The 21,694-nt window shown below is 42.2% G+C and overlaps 1 protein-coding gene across 1 annotated transcript; it reads right to left on the bottom strand.

Moving 5' to 3' along the window:
* Positions 1–6,721: 6,721 nt before the first annotated feature.
* On the bottom strand, positions 6,722–20,873 carry LOC118941200 (protein qua-1-like). Its single transcript, XM_036953450.1, has 5 exons — positions 20,567–20,873; positions 13,108–13,169; positions 9,657–9,692; positions 9,485–9,538; positions 6,722–9,330 (listed from the first exon to the last, which is right to left on the bottom strand). The coding sequence occupies exons 1-5, from the start codon at positions 20,575–20,577 to the stop codon at positions 7,079–7,081; spliced, it is 2,415 nt and encodes an 804-aa protein (XP_036809345.1). The 5' UTR covers positions 20,578–20,873; the 3' UTR covers positions 6,722–7,078.
* Positions 20,874–21,694: the final 821 nt, after the last annotated feature.

Here is a 21,694-nt window from a genome sequence, read left to right as displayed (position 1 = left end):
ACACCATGGGACCACGCAGCCGTCATACCGCTTAGGCAGGAGAAGCGTTCTGTCTCCTAGAGATGAACGTACTTTGGTGCGAAAAGTGCAAATCAATCTCAGAATAACAGCAAAGGACCTTGTGAAGATGCTGGAGGAAACAGGTACAAAAGTATCTATATCCACAGTAAAACAAGTCCTATATCGACATAACCTGAAAGGCCGCTGCTCCAAAACCGCCATAAAAAAGCCAGACTACGGTTTGCAACTGCACATGGGGACAAAGATCATACTTTTTGGAGAAATGTCCTCTGGTCTGATGAAACAAAAATAGAACTGTTTGGCCATAATGACCATCGTTATGTTTGGAGGAAAAAGGGGGAGGCTTGCAAGCCAAAGTACACCATCCGTGAAGCACAGGGGTGGCAGCATCATGTTGTGGGGGTGTTTTGCTGCAGGAGGGACTGGTGCACTTCACAAAATAGATGGCATCATGAGGCAGGAAAATGATGTGGATATATTGAAGCAACATCAGTCAGGAAGTTAAAGCTTGGTCTTAAATGGGTCTTCCAAATGGACAATGTCCCCAAGCATACTTCCAAAGTTGTGGCAAAATGGCTTAAGGACAACAAAGTCAAGGTATTGGAGTGGCCATCACAAAGCCCTAACCTCAAACCTAAAGAAAATTTGTGGGCAGAACTGAAAAAGCGAGCAAGGAGGCCTACAAACCTGACTCAGTTACACCAGTTCGTTCAGGAGGAATGGGCCAAATTTCACGCAACTTATTGTGGGAATCTTGTGGAAGGCTACCCAAAACATTTTACCCAAGTTTTAAACAATTCAAGGCAGTGGTTCCAAATACTAATTGAGTGTATGTAATCATCTGACCCACTAGGAATGTGATGAAAGAAATAAAAGCTGAAATAAATCATTCTCTCTACTATTAATCTGACATTTCACATTCTTAAAATAAAGTGATGATCCTAACTGACCTAAAACAGGGAATTTGTACTAGGATTAAATGTCAGGAATTGTGAAAAACAGAGTTTAAATGTATTTGGCTAAGGTGTATGTAAACTTCCGACTTCAACTGTATATGAGACAGCATACACATTGGCCACTTTCATATAAATTGGCATTGTTTACATCGTTACCAAGCAGCGCACTACCACTACTACAACTACTAGTCTTACCTAACTCGTCATAGATGATTTTAAAGTTACTTTTGATTTGTTTTATCTACTAACGTTTAATGAATGGTTCCAACAAGAAGAGGAGGAGGAGGACTTTGCTATGGACAACTTTGTAAGAAAAGGAGAAAATGAAGAAGCTAGCTACATCAAGACAAACCAACTGGGCAGTGAAGTGCTTTCTGTAATGGCTGTTAGAAACGGGGATAAACATCAATCTGGCAACTGTTTCAAAACAGGAGAAGGGTAATATTCTCCAGAATGTGTAGCCACCTACTAAATAAGGTGTGGTTTGATTTGCAGTTGCACTTAGGCCGAAGTGGCAAAGAAGGAAATCACAAACTGCAGCCAGACTCATTTGCAATGAAAAAAAAATGTAAATGAAGAAACCAAGAACCACAAAAAATCCAATGGAAAGAGACAGAGAGAATCATTGTGGCTGCGTGTATGAGTCCCTAGGGAAGGATCTCTGCCCCGTGGAAATGTGCAATTCAGTATCAAAAATACATAGCAGTCACTGCTGTGACATTGTGGTTTCTATTTTGATCTGTTGTATCAATGTCTTTGCTACAATGTTTCAGCGCTGTTTTCAGAACCATGGACAGCGTTCCTAGAAACTAAGGTTCTGGAACTATCAACCAGCTCTTGGGTAGTTTTGCTTTACATGGCAGTTAATACGAATAGCGAAATAGAACGCCTAAAATGTCACTTGACAACAAGTGTTAGTGAATGTTGCATCACGTTTTGTTGAAAAATGGATGGTTTTGGAAATAATCTTGATTTTTAATGCTGGTAATCTGTTGTATAAAACCAATAATACACTCATGTCCATGTGTTATGGCATTTTTTATCATGGCTGTGATGTGGTCATAGCCACGAGGTGAAGCTGTGAGGCTGTATGTAGTGAATGATACCTGCAGGCTGTATGTAGTGGATGAGTCTCATATATGATGATGAGAGTGGAGCTCCCTCCTGCTTGTTCCATTGAGCCTATAAGGTAAACACATTGAATATGATACGAAGTTAATCTGCAAGGGACCATTGAGATATGCTTATACAAATACACTGCTCAAAAAAATAAAGGGAACACTTAAACAACACAATGTAACACCAAGTGGATCACACTTCTGTGAAATCAAACTGTCCACTTAGGAAGCAACACTGATTGACAATACATTTCACATGCTGTTGTGCAAATGGAATAGACAACAGGTGGAAATTATAGGCAATTAGCAAGACACCCCCAATAAAAGAGTGGTTCTGCAGGTGGTGACCACAGACCATTTCTCAGTTCCTATGCTTCCTGGCTGATGTTTTGGTCACTTTTGAATGCTGGCGGTGCTTTCACTCTAGTGGTAGCATGAGACGGAGTCTACAACCCACACAAGTGGCTCAGGTTGTGCAGCTCATCCAGGATGGCACATCAATGTGAGCTGTGGCAAGAAGGTTTGCTGTGTCTGTCAGTGTAGTGTCCAGAGCATGGAGGCGCTACCAGGAGACGGGCCAGTACATCAGGAGACGTGGAGGAGGCCGTAGGAGGGCAACAACCCAGCAGCAGGACCGCTACCTCCGCCTTTGTGCAAGAAGGAGCCCTGCCAGAGCCCTGCAAAATGACCTCCAGTAGGCCACAAATGTGCATGTGTCTGCTCAAACGGTCAGAAACAGACTCCATGAGGGCCCGATGTCCACGGGGGGGGGGGGTGCTTACAGCCCAACACCGTGCAGGACGTTTTTCATTTGTGCTCTTCACAGATGAATGCAGGTTCACACTGAGCACGTGACAGATGTGACAGAGTCTGGAGACGCCGTGGAGAACGTTCTGCTGCCTGCAACATCCTCCAGCATGACCGGTTTGGCGTGGGTCAGTCATGGTGTGGGGTGGCATTTCTTTGGGGGGCCGCACAGCCCTTCATGTGCTCGCCAGAGGAATCCTGACTGCCATTAGGTACCGAGATGAGATCCTCAGACCCCTTGTGAGACCATATGCTGGTGCGGTTGGCCCTGGGTTCCTCCTAATGCAAGACAATGCTCATGTGGCTGGAGTGTGTCAGCAGTTCCTGCAAGAGGAAGGCATTGATGCTATGGACTGACCCGCCCATTCCCCAGACCTGAATCCAATTGTGCACATCTGGGACATCATGTCTCGCTCCATCCACCAACGCCACGTTGCACCACAGACTGTCCAGGAGTTGGCGGATGCTTTAGTCCAGGTCTGGGAGGAGATCCCTCAGGAGACCATCCACCACCTCATCAGGAGCATGCCCAGGCGTTGTAGGGAGGTCATACAGGCACGTGGAGGCCACACACACTACTGAGCCTCATGTTGACTTGTTTTAAGGACATTACATCAAAGTTGGATCAGCCTGTAGTGTGGTTTTAATTTTGAGTGTGACTCCAAATCCAGACCTCCATGGGTTGATAAATTTGATTTCCATTTTTAATTTTTGTGTGATTTTGTTGTCAGCACATTCAACTATAAAGAAAAAAGTATTTAATAAGAATATTTCATTCATTCAGATCTAGGATGTGTTATTTTAGTGTTCCCTTTATTTTTTTGAGCAGTGTACATTTAGAGGGATATGACTTATTCCTGGGTGGACAACCCCTGTTTCTGGGTGGACAAACCCTATTCCTGGATGGACAACCCCTGTTCCTGAGAGGACAACCACTGTTCTTGGGTGGACAACCCCTGTTTCTGGGTGGACAACCCCTGTTCCTGAGAGGACAGCCACTGTTCTTGGGTGGACAACCCCTGTTTCTGAGAGGACAACCAACCAATGTTCTTGGGTGGACAACCCCTGTTCCTGAGAGGACAACCACTGTTCTTGGGTGGACAATCCCTGTTTCTGGGTGGACAACCCCTGTTCCTGAGAGGACAACCACTGTTCCTAAAATAAGTTTCTAATTCCTTTTGGTCTACTGTCAATACAATGTATCCAGGATGTATGTAATGCATTATTGGACTATTGTTATAGAGGTGTAATGCTGAGCAGATCTAGTTGAACCAAGGCAAGGCAGAGAGATTACCTAGGGCTTGCACGTGTGACACTGAACTGCCATGACTCCCTGCACCTACTAAGAGATTGTTAGTTCAATCTCTTGAATAGAGGCAAACCACAGCCATTCAGACAGAGCTTGTAAAACAACCTGGTGTTTCTATAGAGAAATCACTAATCATTATAGGAATTGATTAATTAAGGTAATTGTGTGATAATTAACCATTAATAGAGATTTGAAATGGTAAAAATAACAATTAAACGCAAATTCTTAATTTGCTGAAATTGAGCTGTAATTAAAGATTATTTTTAAACCAAAAGCATTACAACAATATTGACATCCTGATTTACAAAAGTCATATTTAGCAACATCTATTAAATTGATAAGGCACACTTTCTTTGACCTTGTTTTAACATAGAATTCTTCCTTTTAACTGTATAGATTATGTCAATTTAAAAAAAATGTTTTATAAAAAGTTAACTAGAGTTAACTGATAAACTCTGACAGCCCTAACAGTTAATAATAAGTCATTTTACCTGCAATACTGGTATCTAATGAGGAACCTGCATGTACAGGCAAAGAAGCATCTGATAGACAGGGGATGTTAAGAGGTCAGTAAAAACAGATTGTTTAAATGAAACTCCTCGTAGCACTTAACATGACAGCCTAGAATAAAGTGGTAATAACATGGTGATAGTCAGTAGATGACAGAACAAGGCTTTACCATGGGAGTTGGGGTCAGAGGGTGAAGCATGTGAATCTCCTCCACCATCACCTTCTCTTACACCACCATCACCACTTCCTCTTACACCACATCACCCACCACCACCTCCGCCTCCACTTCCTCGTCCTCCTTGGTTCTAACGTTATAGGCCTGAGTGGCGGAAATAAGTTCTAACGTTATAGGCATGAGTGGTGGAAATTGGTTCTAACGTTATAGGCCTGAGTGGTGGAAATGGGTTCTAACGTTATAGGCCTGAGTGGTGGAAATTGGTTCTAACGTTATAGGCCTGAGTGGTGGAAATGGGTTCTAACGTTATAGGCCTGAGTGGTGGAAATTGGTTCTAACGTTATAGGCCTGAGTGGTGGAAATTGGTTCTAACATTATAGGTCTGAGCGGTGGAAATTGGTCCTAATGTTATAGGTCTGAGTGGTGGAAATTGGTTATAGGTCTGAGCGATGGAAATTGGTCCTAATGTTATAGGTCTGAGTGGTGGAAATTGGTTATAGGTCTGAGCGATGGAAATTGGTCCTAATGTTATAGGTCTGAGTGGTGGAAATTGGTCCTAACATTATAGGTCTGAGCGATGGAAATTGGTCCTAACGTTATAGGTCTGAGCGATGGAAATTGGTCCTAATGTTATAGGTCTGAGCGATGGAAATTGGTCCTAACGTTATAGGTCTGAGTGGTGCCCTTCAAAAATAACTTTATAGTTTTTTTTAAAGAAAGTTAGTCATTTTTTATTAGTTGCATATAATTTATTTAGTTATATTAGAAATTTCTACGCTCTGTGTATTCTTTACCTCATTTTATTCAGAAAAGTCTGGCATTTATCCTTATTTTGACCTCTGTTAGTCATGGGGGCGAAAGGCACGATTTTAGTTTTTTAATAGCATTACATTGTTGCATTTAACCTAGGCCCGTCTAGCATTTTCCTCGTCGCACCAGCATTGGCTTAACCTAAGATACACACCCCCCCGACAGGCAGGTTCCTTGGAATATCCCAACAATTGAAGGACAAAATCATCATTACAAAGTCATCCTATCACTGTTTGCTCTCCAAGTACGTAGACCCTGGTCAAAACTTTTAGTCAATGTTGTCCACCCTCTTGGTCAGAAAAGACCGTATATTAGATACTGTATATCTATCACTTGAAACTACCTATAGCTGAATTACAGCCATTGGCCTTTCAACTCAGGTAGGTCACCTAGGATACATTGGGAAGATCTCAATTGCACACTCCTCATGTCCTCTCCTCTCTTTCCTCGTCTCATTCACAAAACCCATTGGATGAGAAAGCTTTTCCTCCAATGGGTTTTTGAGAAGAAGACTCCTGACCTAAGAGAGGTTAACCAAATTTAAGGGGCACCAAGAATTTTGAATCCAACATTCCATACTTTTCTTTAGTGGATTGACAGACGTGCCTCTTCATCCAGCACTGTAACGGGGCACATCTTGCAGTGGGAGAGCAAACAGTCTTCCAGGAACCAAAATGCACTGAACAGGCATAACATTATCTGTATAGCAGAAGGGGAAATCCTGAACAGCAGAAACAATCAATAAACAAAAAACATGTTACCTGTCAATCGTTCTTATCTTATGTGTTACAACTTTGATTGTCATAAGTGATTATATTGAATAAATGCAACATACTAAGTATCTTAAAACAAAGAGAACCGAGAAATCAAAATAAACTCAAAGTAAAGCAGTGAACTTCATTATAAAATGTGATTTTATACCATAAAACCCATAATAAACCTGACAGAGGCCTTCTTCTGAAGGGGGAGAGGCTTGGCCCTGGAGTCAGGTTGTGCATAGTGGCAAAAATCCACATCACAAAAATGATTCTTTATTGAACATCTCACGCATCATGTACTCATTATCATTGGAATTGGATACATTACTTGTCAGTATTGCAGCGACACATTACTTCTCATACATTGTCATTCTGTATATTACTGCTAGCATTGATTTCACCAATCAGACCCTTATGTCCTGTAAACACTAGAGAGGATCTCAAAACATCAGGAAGTTAAAAACAACAACAATACAGTCAAAAAAAGTGGGGAAAAATGTTATGCACATCAAAACAGCATAATAATTCAATTGTATCTCTGTAGACACCTTCCCCATTTTGAGGGCCAAGGGAGGGCTAAGGAACTTAAGAGCAATGTTAGACTACACTCACACTTACTGTCTTTTACTTTCCCTCTTACTGTCTCCCTTACTGTCCCCCTTACTGTCTCCCTTACTAACCCCCTTACTGTCCCTCTTACTGTCCCCCTTATTGTCTCCCTTATCTACTTCCTTACCATCCCTCTTACTGTCCCCCTTATCGACTTCCTTACTGTCCCTCTTACTGTCCCCCTTATTGTCTCCCTTATCTACTTCCTTACCGTCCCTCTTACTGTCCCCCTTATTGTCTCCCTTATCGAGTTCCTTACCGTCCCTCTTACTGTCCCCCTTATTGACTTCCTTACTGTCCCTCTTACTGTCCCCCTTATTGTCTCCCTTACCGTCCCTCTTACTGTCCTCCTTACTGTCTCCCTTACCGCCGCTCTTACCGTCCTCCTTACTGTCCTCCTTACTGCCTCCTTTACCGTCCTCCTTACTGTCCTCCTTACTGCCTCCCTTACCATCCCTCTTACTGTCCTCCTTACTGCCTCCTTTACCGTCCTCCTTACTGCCTCCCTTACCATCCCTCTTACTGTCCTCCTTACTGCCTCCCTTACCATCCCTCTTACTGTCCTCCTTACTGCCTCCTTTACCGTCCTCCTTACTGCCTCCCTTACCATCCCTCTTACTGTCCTCCTTACTGCCTCCCTTACCATCCCTCTTACTGTCCTCCTTACTGCCTCCCTTACCATCCCTCTTACTGTCCTCCTTACTGCCTCCCTTACCGTCCTCCTTACTGTCCTCCTTACTGCCTCCCTTACCATCCCTCTTACTGTCCTCCTTACTGCCTCCCTTACCATCCCTCTTACTGTCCTCCTTACTGTCCTCCTTACTGCCTCCCTTACCATCCCTCTTACTGTCCTCCTTACTGCCTCCCTTACCATCCCTCTTACCTTCCTCCTTACTGTCCTCCTTACTGCCTCCCTTACCATCCCTCTTACTGTCCTCCTTACTGCCTCCCTTACCGTCCTCCTTACTGCCTCCCTTACCATCCCTCTTACTGTCCTCCTTACTGCCTCCCTTACCATCCCTCTTACTGTCCTCCTTACTGTCCTCCTTACTGCCTCCCTTACCATCCCTCTTACTGTCCTTACTGCCTCCCTTACCATCCCTCTTACCGTCCTCCTTACCGTCCTCCTTACTGTCCTCCTTACTGTTCTCCTTACTGTCCTCCTTACTGTTCTCCTTACTGCCTCCCTTACCATCCCTCTTACTGTCCTCCTTACTGCCTCCCTTACCGTCCTCCTTACTGTCCTCCTTACTGCCTCCCTTACCATCCCTCTTACTGTCCTCCTTACTGTCCTCCTTACTGCCTCCCTTACCATCCCTCTTACTGTCCTCCTTACTGTCCTCCTTACTGCCTCCCTTACCATCCCTCTTACTGTCCTCCTTACTGTCCTCCTTACTGCCTCCCTTACCATCCCTCTTACTGTCCTCCTTACTGTCCTCCTTACCGCCTCCCTTACCGTCCCTCTTACTGTCCTCATTACTGACCCTCTTACCGTCCTCCTTACTGTTTCCCTTAATGTCCTCCTTACTGTCCCTCTTACCGCCTCCCTTACTGTCTCCCTTACTGTCTCCCTTACCGTCCCTCTTACCGTCTCCCTTACCACCTCCCTTACCGCCTCCCTTACCGTCCCTCTTACCGTCTCCCTTACCGTCTCCCTTACCGTCCCTCGTACTGTCCTCAGTGTCTCCCTTACTGTCTCCCTTACCGTCCCCCTTACCGTCTCCCTTACTCTCTCCCTTATCGTCCCCCTTACCGTCTCCCTTACCGTCTCCCTTACCGTCCCCCGTACTGTCCTCAGTGTCTCCCTTACTGTCTCCCTTACCGTCTCCCTTACCGTCTCCCTTACCGTCCCCCTTACCGTCTCCCTTACTGTCTCCCTTACCGCCCCCCTTACCGTCTCCCTTACTGTCTCTCTTACCGTCTCCCTTACTGTCTCCCTTACCGTCCCCCTTACCGTCCCTCTTACTGTCCTCCTTACTGCCTCCCTTACCATCCCTCTTACTGTCCTCCTTATTGTCTCCCTTACCGTCCCCCTTACCGTCCTCATTAATGTCCCCCTTACTGTCCTCATTAATGTCCCCCTTACTGTCGCACACCTTTGACGAATCCTGTGTACAGGGCTCCATACAGAGATCCATATAAGGCTCCATACATTCCTTCCAACATGCCTCCATACAGGGCACCCAACAACCTTGGCTCCCGACATGGCTGCTTTCCTCGATGCAGTCTTCAGTACAGCACAGCATGCAGAACTTGCCTGTGAGAAAATATTCCACTGCATTAAATTGAAATACAAATTGCCATGCATCCTCATAACTAATCGTAATAACTACATCCTGCACTCTAATGATTTCGACCTTTGGCCTTAACCCTTATCTTTGACCTTTGTGTATTTTACTCCTAGGCCTCACCTGGGGCATCAGGGGCATCAGGACTGCCTGTGGTTTCCACGCTGGTATCTCCATCTGGAAGACAAGGACGGGTGACTTTGATGCTGTCATTGAAGTCACCATTACTGTAATTATCAGGAAATCCCCAGTAGTCAGTGTGCTTCATTTCCATTCAAATGAATTGGTGACTCACTGCTTGTGTCTGTGGATGTATCACTGCTACTCACATCTGATAAATGAAGAAGAAAACATTGGGTGAGTTGGAGTTCGTCGTCTGGCCATTGAAATTGGAGTGGCCATCACAAAGCCCTGACCTCAATCCTATAGAAAATTTGTGGGCAGAACTGAAAAAGCGTGTGCGAGCAAGGAGGCCTACAATGCTGACTGAGTTACACCAGCTCTGTCAGGAGGAATGGGCCAAAATTCACGCAACTTATTGTGGGAAGGCTACCCGAAACATTTGACCCAAGTTAAACAATTTAAAGGCAATGCTACCAAATACTAATTGAGTATATGTAAACTTCTGACCCACTGGGAATGTGATGAAAGAAATAAAAGCTGAAACAAATAATTTTCTCTACTATTATTCTGTGATCCTAACTGACCTAAGACAGGGCATTTTTACTAGGATTAAATGTCAGAAATTGTGAAAAACTGAGTTTAAATATATTTGGCTAAGGTGTATGTAAACTTCCGACTTCAACTGTGTGTGTGTGTATATATATATATATATATATATATATATATATATATATATATATATATATATATATATATATATATATATATATATATATACAGTACCATTCAAAAGTTGACACATTTACTCAGGGTTTTTCTTTATTTTTACTATTTTCTACATTGTAGAATAATAGTGAGGACATCAAAACTGTAAAATAACTCATATGTAATCATGTCGTAAGCAAAAACGTGTTAAACAAATCAAAATACATTTTATATTTTATATTCTTCAAAGTAGCCACCTTTCGCCTCGATGACAGCTTTGCACACGCTTCGCATTCTCTCAACCAGCTCCATGAGGTATTCACCTGGAATGCATTTAAATTAACAGGTGTGCCTTGTTAAAAGTTAATTTGTGGAATTTTATCCTTCCTAATGTGTTTGAGCCAATCAGTTGTGTTGTGACATGGTAGGGGTGGTATACAGAAGATTTGGTAAAAGACCAAGTCCATATTATGGCAAGAATAGCTCAAATAAGCAAAGAGAAACGACAGTCCATCATTACTTTAAGACATGAAGGTCAGTCAATGCGGAAAATCTCAAGAACTTTGAACATTTCTTCAATTGCAGTCGCAAAACACATCAAGCGCTATGACAACTGGCTCTCATGAGGACCGTCACAGGAAAGGAAGATCCAGGAAAGGAAGATAATGCCACCTCAGATCGCAGCCCAAATAAATTCTACACAGAGTTCAAGTAACAGACACATCTCAACATCAACTGTTCAGAGGAGACTGCGTGAATCAGGCCTTCATGGTCGTCGAATTGCTGCAAAGAAACTACTACTAAAGGACACCAATAATAAGAAGAGACTTGCCTGGGCCAAGATACACGAGCAATGGATATTAGACTGGTGGAAATCTGTCCTTTGGTTCGGATGAGTCCAAATTTGAGATTTTTGGTTCCAACCGCCATGTCTTTGTAATACGCAGAGTAGGTGAACGGATGATCTCTGCATGTGTGGTTCCCACCGTGAAGCATGGAGGAGTGATGGTGTGGGGGTGCTTTGCTGGTGACACTGTCTGTGATTTATTTAGAATTCAAGGCACACGTAACCAGCATGGATACCACAGCATTCTGCAGCGATACGCCATCCCATCTGGTTTGCGCTTAGTGGGACTATCATATGTTTTTCTACAGGACAATGACCCAACACACCACCAGGCTGTGTAAGAGCTATTTGACCGAGAAAGTGTGATGGAGTGCTGCATCAGATGACCTGGCCTCCACAATCACCTGACCTCAACCCAATTGAGATGGTTTGGGATGAGTTGGACTACAGAGTGAAGAAAAAGCAGCCAACAAGTGCTCAGAATATGTGGGAACTCCTTCAAGACTGTTGGAAAAGCATTCCTTATGAAACTGGTTGAGAGAATGGCAAGAGTCTGCAAAGCAGTCATCTAGGCAAAGGGTGGCTACTTTGAAGAATGTAAAATCAAAAATATATTTTGATTTGTTTAACAATTTTTTGGTTACTACATGATTCCATATGTTAATTAATAGTTTTGACGTCTTCACTCTTCTTTTTTCTACAACGTAGAAAATAGTACAAATAAAGAAAAACCCTTGAATGAGTAGGTGTGTCCAAACATTTGACTGGTACTGTATATTTACACACAATACACCATAATGACTAAGGGAAAACATGTCTTTAGAAATGTTAGCACATTTATTGAAAATGAAATACAGAAATATCTCACACCCCTGGGTCAATATTTTGTAGAAGAACCTTTGGCAGTGATTACAGCTGTGAGTCTTTGTGGGCAAGTCTCTAAGAGCTTTCCACACCTTAATTGTGCAACATTCTTCAAGCTCTGTCAAGTTGGTTGTTGATCATTGCTAGACAACTATTTTCAGGTCTGTCAAGTTGGTTGTTGATCATTGCTAGACAACTATTTTCAGGTAGTTCTAAGTCAAAACTGTAATTCGGCCACTCAGGAACATTCACCGTCTCTTGGTAAGCAACTGTGGTGTAGATTTGGCCTTGTGTTTTAGGTTATTGTCCTGCAGAAAGGTGAATTCATCTCCCGGTGTCTGGTGGAAAGCAGGTAGAATTTAGCCTGTGCTTCGCTCCATTCTGTTTCTTTTTTTATCTTGAAAAACTCCCCAGTCCTTTACCATTACAAGCACACTAATAACATGGTGCAGCCACCACTATGCTTGAAAATATGGAGAGTGGTACTCAGTAACATGTTGTATTGGATTTGCCCCAAACATAACACTTTGTATTCAGGACAAAAAGTTAACTGCTTTGCCACATTTATTTTGCATTGTGTGGGGTACAGAGATGAGGTGTTCACTAAAAAAATCATGTTAAACACTATTCTTTCACACATGCATCTTATTATGTGACTTGTTCCGTAAAGTCTTACTCCTAAACGTATTTACAGTTGCCATAACAAAGGGGTTGAATACTTATTGACTCAAGACATTTCAGCTTTTCATTTTGTATTAATTAGTGAAAAAAAATGAGCATATACATTTCACTGTGACATTATGGGGTGTGACAAAAAAAATCCATCGAATCCATTTTAAATCCAGTCTGTTAGACAACAAAATGTGGAAAAAGTAAAGGTGTGTTTATGTGAGTATCCGACATTGCAGTTCTTCTATATGGGAAAGTTAAGTGTCTCCATGACAGTCTCATATTCCCTCTCTTAATGTTTGTAGTGTAGTTTAGAGACTGGATAACTAGAAAGGTGAAGCAGGAAATCCGTAATGCATTGTTTCGTCATTGCATTGAACCTGAAATCAAACTAAAATGGAAACCATCGTCTCTCGACAACATATTGTGCACATATTATAAAAATGTACATTATTGTTAAACTGTAGTTACTGATGGAAGTGTTCTAAATTCACCCACATTTATAAGATGTATAAGGTTTAATTTAATGTTTTCTTACCAGTAACGTGGTATGAGAGAGCAAGACCAGCCAAAGCAAAGATCAAATGAACAGTCAGCTTTCTGTTAGAATAAAGAACACAGAGATAGAACTGGTCACAACACTTTTAAAACTTAAGGTTACTTCTGTAACCCCAGTTCTCTGATGATAGAGGTGTCTCACAATGGGAATTTGTTGAATAAGCAATTCACTACGGAAGATCCAATCACACAGCGTCTGTCGTGGACAGATAAGTCACGTGGCCAATGAGGAGGGGAGCCTCCTCAATAAAAAGTGCCATGGAGCTGCTCTCTGGTCATTCTAAAGCATGTCCCTCTTCCTTGCGCTCTTGCAAGCAGGGAACTGCAGTGAGATACTCACTCAGAGAACCGGGGTTACATAAGTAATAATAGTTTGCCACCTCACAATGGGATGTAGCCAACTCCCATATGCTCTCCAAAGCCAGGATAATCGGACAGATTCATCCCTCAGATCATAACAACAAATCAGGGCCATAGAGCCATAGAAAACCAGTGTCTGAAATAGACATCCACCGATTAATCGGATAGGCCGAATAATTAGGGCCGATTTCGGTATTTTTGGGCGCCGATTTTTTTAAATTTTTATATACCTTAATTTAATATACCTTTATATACCTTTATTTAATCATAATTACTAGTTAACTACACATGGTTGATGATATTACTAGATATTATCTAGCGTGTCCTGCATTGCATATAATCTGACTGAGCATACAAGTTTCTAAGTATCTGACTGAGTGCTGGTAGGCAGAAGCAGGAGCAAGCATTCATTCAAACAGCACTTTCGTGCCTTTCGTGCGTTTTGCCAGCAGCTCTTCTTTGTGCGTCAAGCATTGGCTGTTTATGACTTCAAGCCTATCAACTCCCGAGATGAGGCTGGTGTAACCGAAATTAAATGGCTAGCTAGTTAGCGCGCGCTAATAGCGTTTCAAACATCACTCGCTCTGAGCCTTGCAGTGGTTGTTTCCCTTGCTCTGCATAGGTAACGCTGCTTCGAGGGTGGCTGTTGTCGTTGTGTTGCTGGTTCGAGCCCAGGGAGGAGCGAGGAGAGGGACCGAAGCTATACTGTTACACTGGCAATACTAAAGTGCCTATAAGAACATCCAATAGTCAAAGGTTAATGAAATAGAAATGGTATAGAGGGAAATAGTCCTATAATTCCTATAATAACTACAACCTAAAACTTCTTACCTGGGAATATTGAAGACTAATGTTAAAAGGAAACACCAGTTTTCATATGTTCTCATGTTCTGAGCAAGGAACTGAAACGTTAGCTTTCTTACATGGCACATATTGCACTTTTACTTTCTTCTCCAACACTTTGTTTTTGCATTATTTAAACGAAATTTAACATTTTTCATTATTTACTTGAGGCTAAATTGATTTTATTGATGTATTATATTAAGTTAAAATAAGTGTTCATTCAGTATTGTTGTAATTGTCATTATTACAAATAAATAAATAAAAATTGGCCGATTAATCGGTATCAACATTTTGGGTCCTCCAATAATCGGTATCGGCGTTGAAAAATCATAATCGGTCGACCTGTAGTCTGAAAAGAGTTGCCTTAGCGTCATGCCTATGAAGTAAACACTTGGCCATAAATGATGGAGACACTTCCTCACTCTAGACTTGGATTATCTAACACAACGTGCCATTGGAACACAGGAGTGATGGTTGCTGATAATGGGCCTCTGTACGTCTATGTAGATATTCCATAAAGAATCTGCCATTTCCAACTATAATAGTCATTTACAACATTAACAATGTCTACACTGTATTTCTGATCAATTTGATGTTATTTTAATGGGCAAAAGATGTGTTTTTCTTTCAAAAACTAGGACATTTCTAAGTGACCCCAAACTTTTGAATAGTAGTGTATACACTACATGACCAAAAGTATGTAGACACCTACTCATCGAACATCTCATTCTAAAATCATGGGTATTAATATGGAGTTGGTCCCCCCCTTTGCTGTTAAAACCGCCTCTACTCTTCTGGGTAGGCTTTCCCCTAGACATTGGAACATTGCTGCAGGGACTTGCTTCCATTCAGCCACAAGAGCATTAGTGAGGTCAGGCACTGATGTTGGACGATTAGGCCTGGCTCGTAGTTGGCGTTCCAATTCATTTCAAAGGTTTTCGATGGGGTTGAGGTCAGGGCTCTATGGATGCCAGTCAAGTTCTTCCATACCGATCTCGACAAAGCATTTACACTGTGTGCATGGTGGCATTGTCATGCTGAAACAAGAAAGGGCTTCGCCAAACTGTTGCCAAAAAGTTGGAAGCTCAGAATCGTCTAGAATATCATTGTATGCTGTAGCATTAAGATTTCCCTTCACTAGAACTAAGAGGCCAAGCCCGAACCATGAAAAACAGCCCCAGACCATTATTCCTCCTCCACCAAACTTTACAGTTGACTGTATGCATTCGGGCAGGTAGCCTTCACCTTGCATCCGCCAAACCCAGATTCTTGTGTCGCACTGCCAGATGGTGAAGCGTGATTAATCACTCCAGAGAACGTGTGTACACTGCTCCAGAGTCCAATGGTGGTGAGCTTTAAACCACTCCGGCCGATGCTTGGCATTGCGCATGGTGATCTAAGGGTTGTGTGCCGCTGTTTGACCATGGAAACCTATTTCATTAAGCTCCCGAAGAACAGTTATTGTGCTGATGTTGCTTCCAGAGGCAGTTCGGAACTCGGTAGTGAGTGTTGCAACTGAGGACAGACAAATTTTACGAGCTTCAGCACTCGGCGGTCCCATTCTGTGAGCTTGTGTGGCCTACCACTTTGTGGATAAGCCGTTTTTGCTCTTAGATGTTTCCACTTCACAATACAGCAATTACAGTTACTCAGCAAAAAAATAAACGTCCTCTCAATGTCAACTGTGTTTATTTTCAGCAAACTTAACGTGTAAATATGTGTATGAACATAAGATTCAACAACTGAGACATAAACTGAACAAGTTCCACAGACATGTGACTAACAGAAATGGAATAACGTGTCCCTGAACATAGGGGGGTCAAAAACAAAAGTAACAGTCAGTATCTGGTGTGGCCACCAGCTGCATTAAGTACTGCAGTGCATCTATCTCCTCCTCATGGACTGCACCAGATTTGCCAGTTATTGCTGTGACATGTTACCCCACCGTTCCACCAAGGCATCTGTAAGTTCCCGGACATTTCTGGGGGTAATGGCCCTAGCCCTCACCCTCTGATCCAACAGGTCCCAGACGTGCTCAATGGGATTGAGATCTGAGCTCTTTGCTGGCCATGGCAGAACACTGACATTCCTGTCTTTCAGGAAATCACGCACAGAACGAGCAGTATGTCTGGTGGCATTGTCATGCTGGAGGGTCATGTCAGGATGAGCCTGCAGGAAGGGTACCACATGAGGGAGGAGGATGTCTTCCCTGTAAAGCACAGCATTGAGATTGCCTGCAATGACAACAAGTTCAGTCCGATGATGCGTCTCACAGTACGGCTATTTATTGCTCTGGACACATCTGCAGTCCTCATGCCCCCTTGCAGCATGCCTAAGGCTCATTCACACAGATGAGCAGGGACACTGTGCATCTTTCTTTTGTTGTTTTTCAGAGTCAGTAGAAAGGCCTCTTTAGTGTCTCTTTAGTTTTCATAACTGTGACCTTAATTGTCTGTAAGCTGTTAGTGTCTTAACGACCGTTCCATAGGTGCCTGTTCATTAATTGTTTATGGTTCATTGAACAAGCATGGCAATGAAAACCTGTGAAGTTATTTGGATTTTTACGAATTATCTTTGAAAGACAGGGTCCTGAAAAAGGGATGCTTCTTTTTTGGCTGAGTTTATATAAATATATATATATATACAGTGGGGCAAAAAAAGTATTTAGTCAGCCACCATTTGTGCAAGTTCTCCCACGTAAAAAGATGAGAGGCCTGTAATTTTCATCATAGGTACACTTCAACTACGACAGACAAAATGAGGAAAAAAAATCCTGAAAATCACATTGTAGGATTTTTTTATGAATTTATTTGCAAATTATGGTGGAAAATAAGTATTTGGTCACCTACAAACAAGCAAGATTTCTGGCTCTCACAGGCCTGTAACTTCTTCTTTAAGAGGCTCCTCTGTCCTCCACTCGTTACCTGTACTAATGGCACCTGTTTGAACTTGTTATCAGTATAAAAGACACCTGTCCACAACCTCAAACAGTCACACTCCAAACTCCACTATAGCCAAGACCAAAGAGCTGTCAAAGGACACCAGAAACAAAATGGTAGACCTGCACCAGGCTGGGAAGACTGAATCTGCAATAGGGAAGCAGCTTGGTTTGAGGAAATCAACTGTGGGAGCAATTATTAGGAAATGGAAGACATACAAGACCACTGATAATCTCCCTCGATCTGGGGCTCCACGCAAGATCTCACCCCGTGGGGTCAAAATGATCACAAGAACGGTGAGCAAAAATCCCAGAACCACACGGGGGGACCTAGCGAATGACCTGCAGAGAGCTGAGACCAAAGTAACAAAGCCTACCATCAGTAACATACTACGCCGCCAGGGACTCAAATCCTGCAGTGCCAGACGTGTCCCCCTGCTTAAGCCAGTACATGTCCAGGCCCGTCTGAAGTTTGCTAGAGAGCATTTGGATGATCCAGAAGAAAATTGGGAGAATGTCATATGGTCAGATGAAACCAAAATATAACTTTTTGGTAAAAACTCAACTCGTCGTGTTTGGAGGACAAAGAATGCTGAGTTGCATCCAAAGAACATCATACCTACTGTGAAGCATGCTGGTGGAAACATCATGCTTTGGGGCTGTTTTTCTGCAAAGGGATTTTGAGTGAAAACCTCCTTCCATCAGCAAGGGCATTGAAGATGAAACGTGGCTGGGTCATTCAGCATGACAATGATCCCAAACACACAGCCCGGGCAACAAAGGAGTGGCTTCGTAAGAAGCATTTCAAGGTCCTGGAGTGGCCTTGCCAGTCTCCAGATCTCAACCCCATAGAGAGTGAAAGTCCGTGTTGCCCAGCAACAGCCCCAAAACATCACTGCTCTAGAGGAGATCTGCATGGAGGAATGGGCCAAAATACCAGCAACAGTGTGTGAAAACCTTGTGATTACTTACAGAAAACGTTTGACCTCTGTCATTGCCAACAAAGGGTATATAACAAAGTATTGAGATAAACTTTAGTTATTGACCAAATACTTATTTTCCACCATCATTTGCAAATAAATTCATTAAAAATCCTACAATGTGATTTTCAGGATTTTTTTTCTCATTTTGTCTGTCATAGTTGAAGTGTACCTATGATGAAAATTACAGGCCTCTCTCATCTTTTTAAGTGGGAGAACTTGCACAATTGGTGGCTGACTAAATACTTTTTTGCCCCACTGTATATATAGAGGTTGAAGTCCTACGTTCGGTAGCATTATCTCGTGGTGAATACAGGGACCAAGTCATGCTGAGGAGAGTGTAATGATCTTTGCTAGAAAGAGAGTGACAAATACCGTGGCACTTTTTTATATTTAAAACATCGAATCAAATTTTATTGGTCACATACACATAGTTAACAGATGTTAATGAGAGTGTAGCGAAATGCTTGTGCTTCTAGTTCCGACCATGCAGTAATATCTAACAGATAATCTAACAATTTCACAACAACTACCTTTTACACACAAGTGTAAAGGAATGAATAAGAATATGTACATATAAATTTATGGATGAGCGATGGCCGAACGGCATAGGCAAGATGCAGTAGATGGTATAGAGTACAGTATATACATATCAGATGAGTAATGTATGGTATGTAAACATTATATAAAGTGGCATTGTTTAAAGTGACTAGTGATACATTTATTACATCATTTTTTTTATTATTAAAGTGGCTAGAGATTTGAGGCAGCAGCTACTTAATGTTAGTGATGGCTGTTTAACAGTCTGATGGCCTTGACATAGAAGCTGACAGACCTGAGCACTGGGGTTTCCTGTTTTAGTTTCTGTCTATAGGCTAAAACATACAATATACTTGCTGTGAAGCCGCTCAACAACTACATTATATTAGTCATCTAACAGACTCCGATTCAGAGCGACACACAGAGGCAACCAGGGTCAACGCCCTGCTCAAGGGCACGTTGACAGATCTCCCACAAGGTAAAAAACGGGGACACGGACCAGCGATCCATCGGCCACCGGCCCAAGCTCACAACCGCCAGGCCACCAGCACTCCTAGATCCCCCCCCACAGTTCCCCAAGAGCTGCCCCTCAACCATCCGAGAAAATAAGATTAAAATAATCCCCCCAATAACCAAGAAAATGAACAAAAGAGGAAAAAAAGACGAAAACAAAACAATGCAAAAAACATCAAGGACAACAAAAATCATAACAGCAAGGCCAATTGAATATGTTTGAGTGCATGTATGGCACTATTTACCTGTGTATGTGCACAAACACCTGCAAGGCATCTGCCTCAGGCAAACCGGCATTAGCTGTAAAAACACTGCCCCTCGGTGTCATTCAAACATACTTTTTGTTCTGTTTTATTTTGACTTTATTTTTATACTTTTACTGTGGCACCTTTTGTTGAGGAGGCTCCACTCCTCATTGGCCACGCGACTTGTCTGCCTACTACAGATGTCGTGTGATTGGATCTTCCGTAGTGAATAACTTATTCAGCAAATTTCCGTTGTGAGACACCAAACGATTATTTGAAAGAGAACCGTAATTTTGTCAAACAGAGATAATTTCTCCTAGAAAGCATCTTAGGGTAGTTAGTGGTAGTGGAAAATGCAAAGCAAATAGGACTAAGTAAAATGGACAATCGTGTTTTTCCTGCTCATTACATTATAATAAGAATATGTGTAACTTGCAGCAATGCCAAGTATCTTATGGATGTTCTTATGTCCAATATATATTATGGATAATGAATTATCAATGAAATGTTGGTACATTATACAACTCATCTTTGTAATATAATGAAAAGTCAAAAACAAAGGATGTTTATTAAACATCTTGACTAAGACTTGAGCATTTTCCCAAATTCCCTAAATCTTTTTAAAGACTATTTAGAGTCCCATCACTTTATCTTGTACCAGTATCAACATTGACATCAGTTGTAAATCTATTGTTATTGAATTTTAGGATTGAACAAGAAAAAAGGAAATCTGAAATAATAAAAATGACACACACATTGCCAACCTATTGTGATCACACACAAAAAACACACAAAAACAATGAATTCAACTGTTCACCACTCTCTATCATTGAAGTACCCCAAGCAGCTGTAAACATCTTTAGTTTCACTCTATAGGTAGACTGACTAATAAACTTCCTCCAAGAATACAGGTGTCCAAATATGTCAAATAGATTGTGTCATTTAAAAATTTCCCGTACACACATGTAAGTCAAAAATAAATACCCAAAAGTGGCAACCCTTGTGTTAGTGTTCGCTTACCGTGACAGCATTGTGACGGGATAGTTTAGCCAGTGGGGCGACACTCAGGTGTCTCTATAGTTTCCAGTAAGTCTACAGTCTGGCTGGAGGGAGCCCAAGAGGTTTTATACGTTCACCCCTCCCTCTGCTCCTAGGGGGCCACAGAGACACACTGAGAGACAGAAAGATAGGCAGAGGCACTGCAGAGGAACAGCTAGCATTAAACTAGTTTAAAACAGGGTTGAGCGTGAGGCTCTCACACCTTTGTGTTCTAAAGTCCCCTCTGATCTGAATCTACCCCCATATCTCCCTTTAAAAACCCTCAGCCCCTCACACACACTCATAGCTTACACACTAACCCCGTCCCCCTCTGATCTGAATCTACCCCCATATCTCCCTTTAAAAACCCTCAGCCCCTCACACACACTCATAGCTTACACACTAACCCCGTCCCCCTCTGATCTGAATCTACCCCCATATCTCCCTTTAAAAACCCTCAGCCCCTCACACACACACTCATAGCTTACACACTAACCCCGTCCCCCTCTGATCTGAATCTACCCCCTGATTCTAATAAACTGGAAGCTATAAAAATAAATAAAGAGAGTCACACACTCTCTCTCTATATATATATATAAACTCCCAGTAATTTATTGGGTAAAACACCAATGTTTCGGCATCACTGTGCCTTCAGGTTTACCCAATAAATTACTGGGAGTTTATATATAGAGTGCAATACTCGCTTTATTTAGTTGAATAGATTCCCCTTTCTGTAATACACATGATTTCCAGTTTACTTTGAGACACTCATTTGTGTATGGGTTGATGGTCACTAGACTTGATACTGAATGTTATGGATTGTTCTCATGTCTGTTGATAGTGGTTGACGCCAGACTGCAGGAACAAGAACCAAGGACACTGATTGTTGTTATATTCTGTGACCCTGTGTAATTCTGTAGCAGCTGATGTTGTGACTTCCTACAAGACTCTCGGGGGTGTTTATGGAATATTAATATATAAGGGCCTGCTTAGAGAGGGCGAGTTAGACATTTTCTGATGCTGGACGTTGTCTCCCTGTTGCAACTTGTAATAAACCACATTGATTGAATTGTATTAAACCAGATTAATTTTTATTTACTATTTGCAACT

The sequence above is a fragment of the Oncorhynchus mykiss genome, chromosome 18 (assembly GCF_013265735.2).
Source record: "Oncorhynchus mykiss isolate Arlee chromosome 18, USDA_OmykA_1.1, whole genome shotgun sequence".
Classification (NCBI taxonomy): domain Eukaryota; kingdom Metazoa; phylum Chordata; class Actinopteri; order Salmoniformes; family Salmonidae; genus Oncorhynchus; species Oncorhynchus mykiss.
Note: the sequence above shows the minus strand (reverse complement) of the source record. Positions and strands in the feature narration are given on the sequence as shown.

What these genes read in the sequence shown, in the direction of transcription:
- LOC118941200 (XM_036953450.1), bottom strand. An exon ending in TCTCTCATACCACGTTACTG is followed by an intron (nt 9,693 to 13,107) that starts GTAAGAAAACAT and finishes TTCATTTATCAG; the next exon opens with ATGTGAGTAGCAGTGATACA. An exon ending in TGATGCCCCTGATGCCCCAG is followed by an intron (nt 9,331 to 9,484) that starts GTGAGGCCTAGG and finishes ATTTTCTCACAG; the next exon opens with GCAAGTTCTGCATGCTGTGC.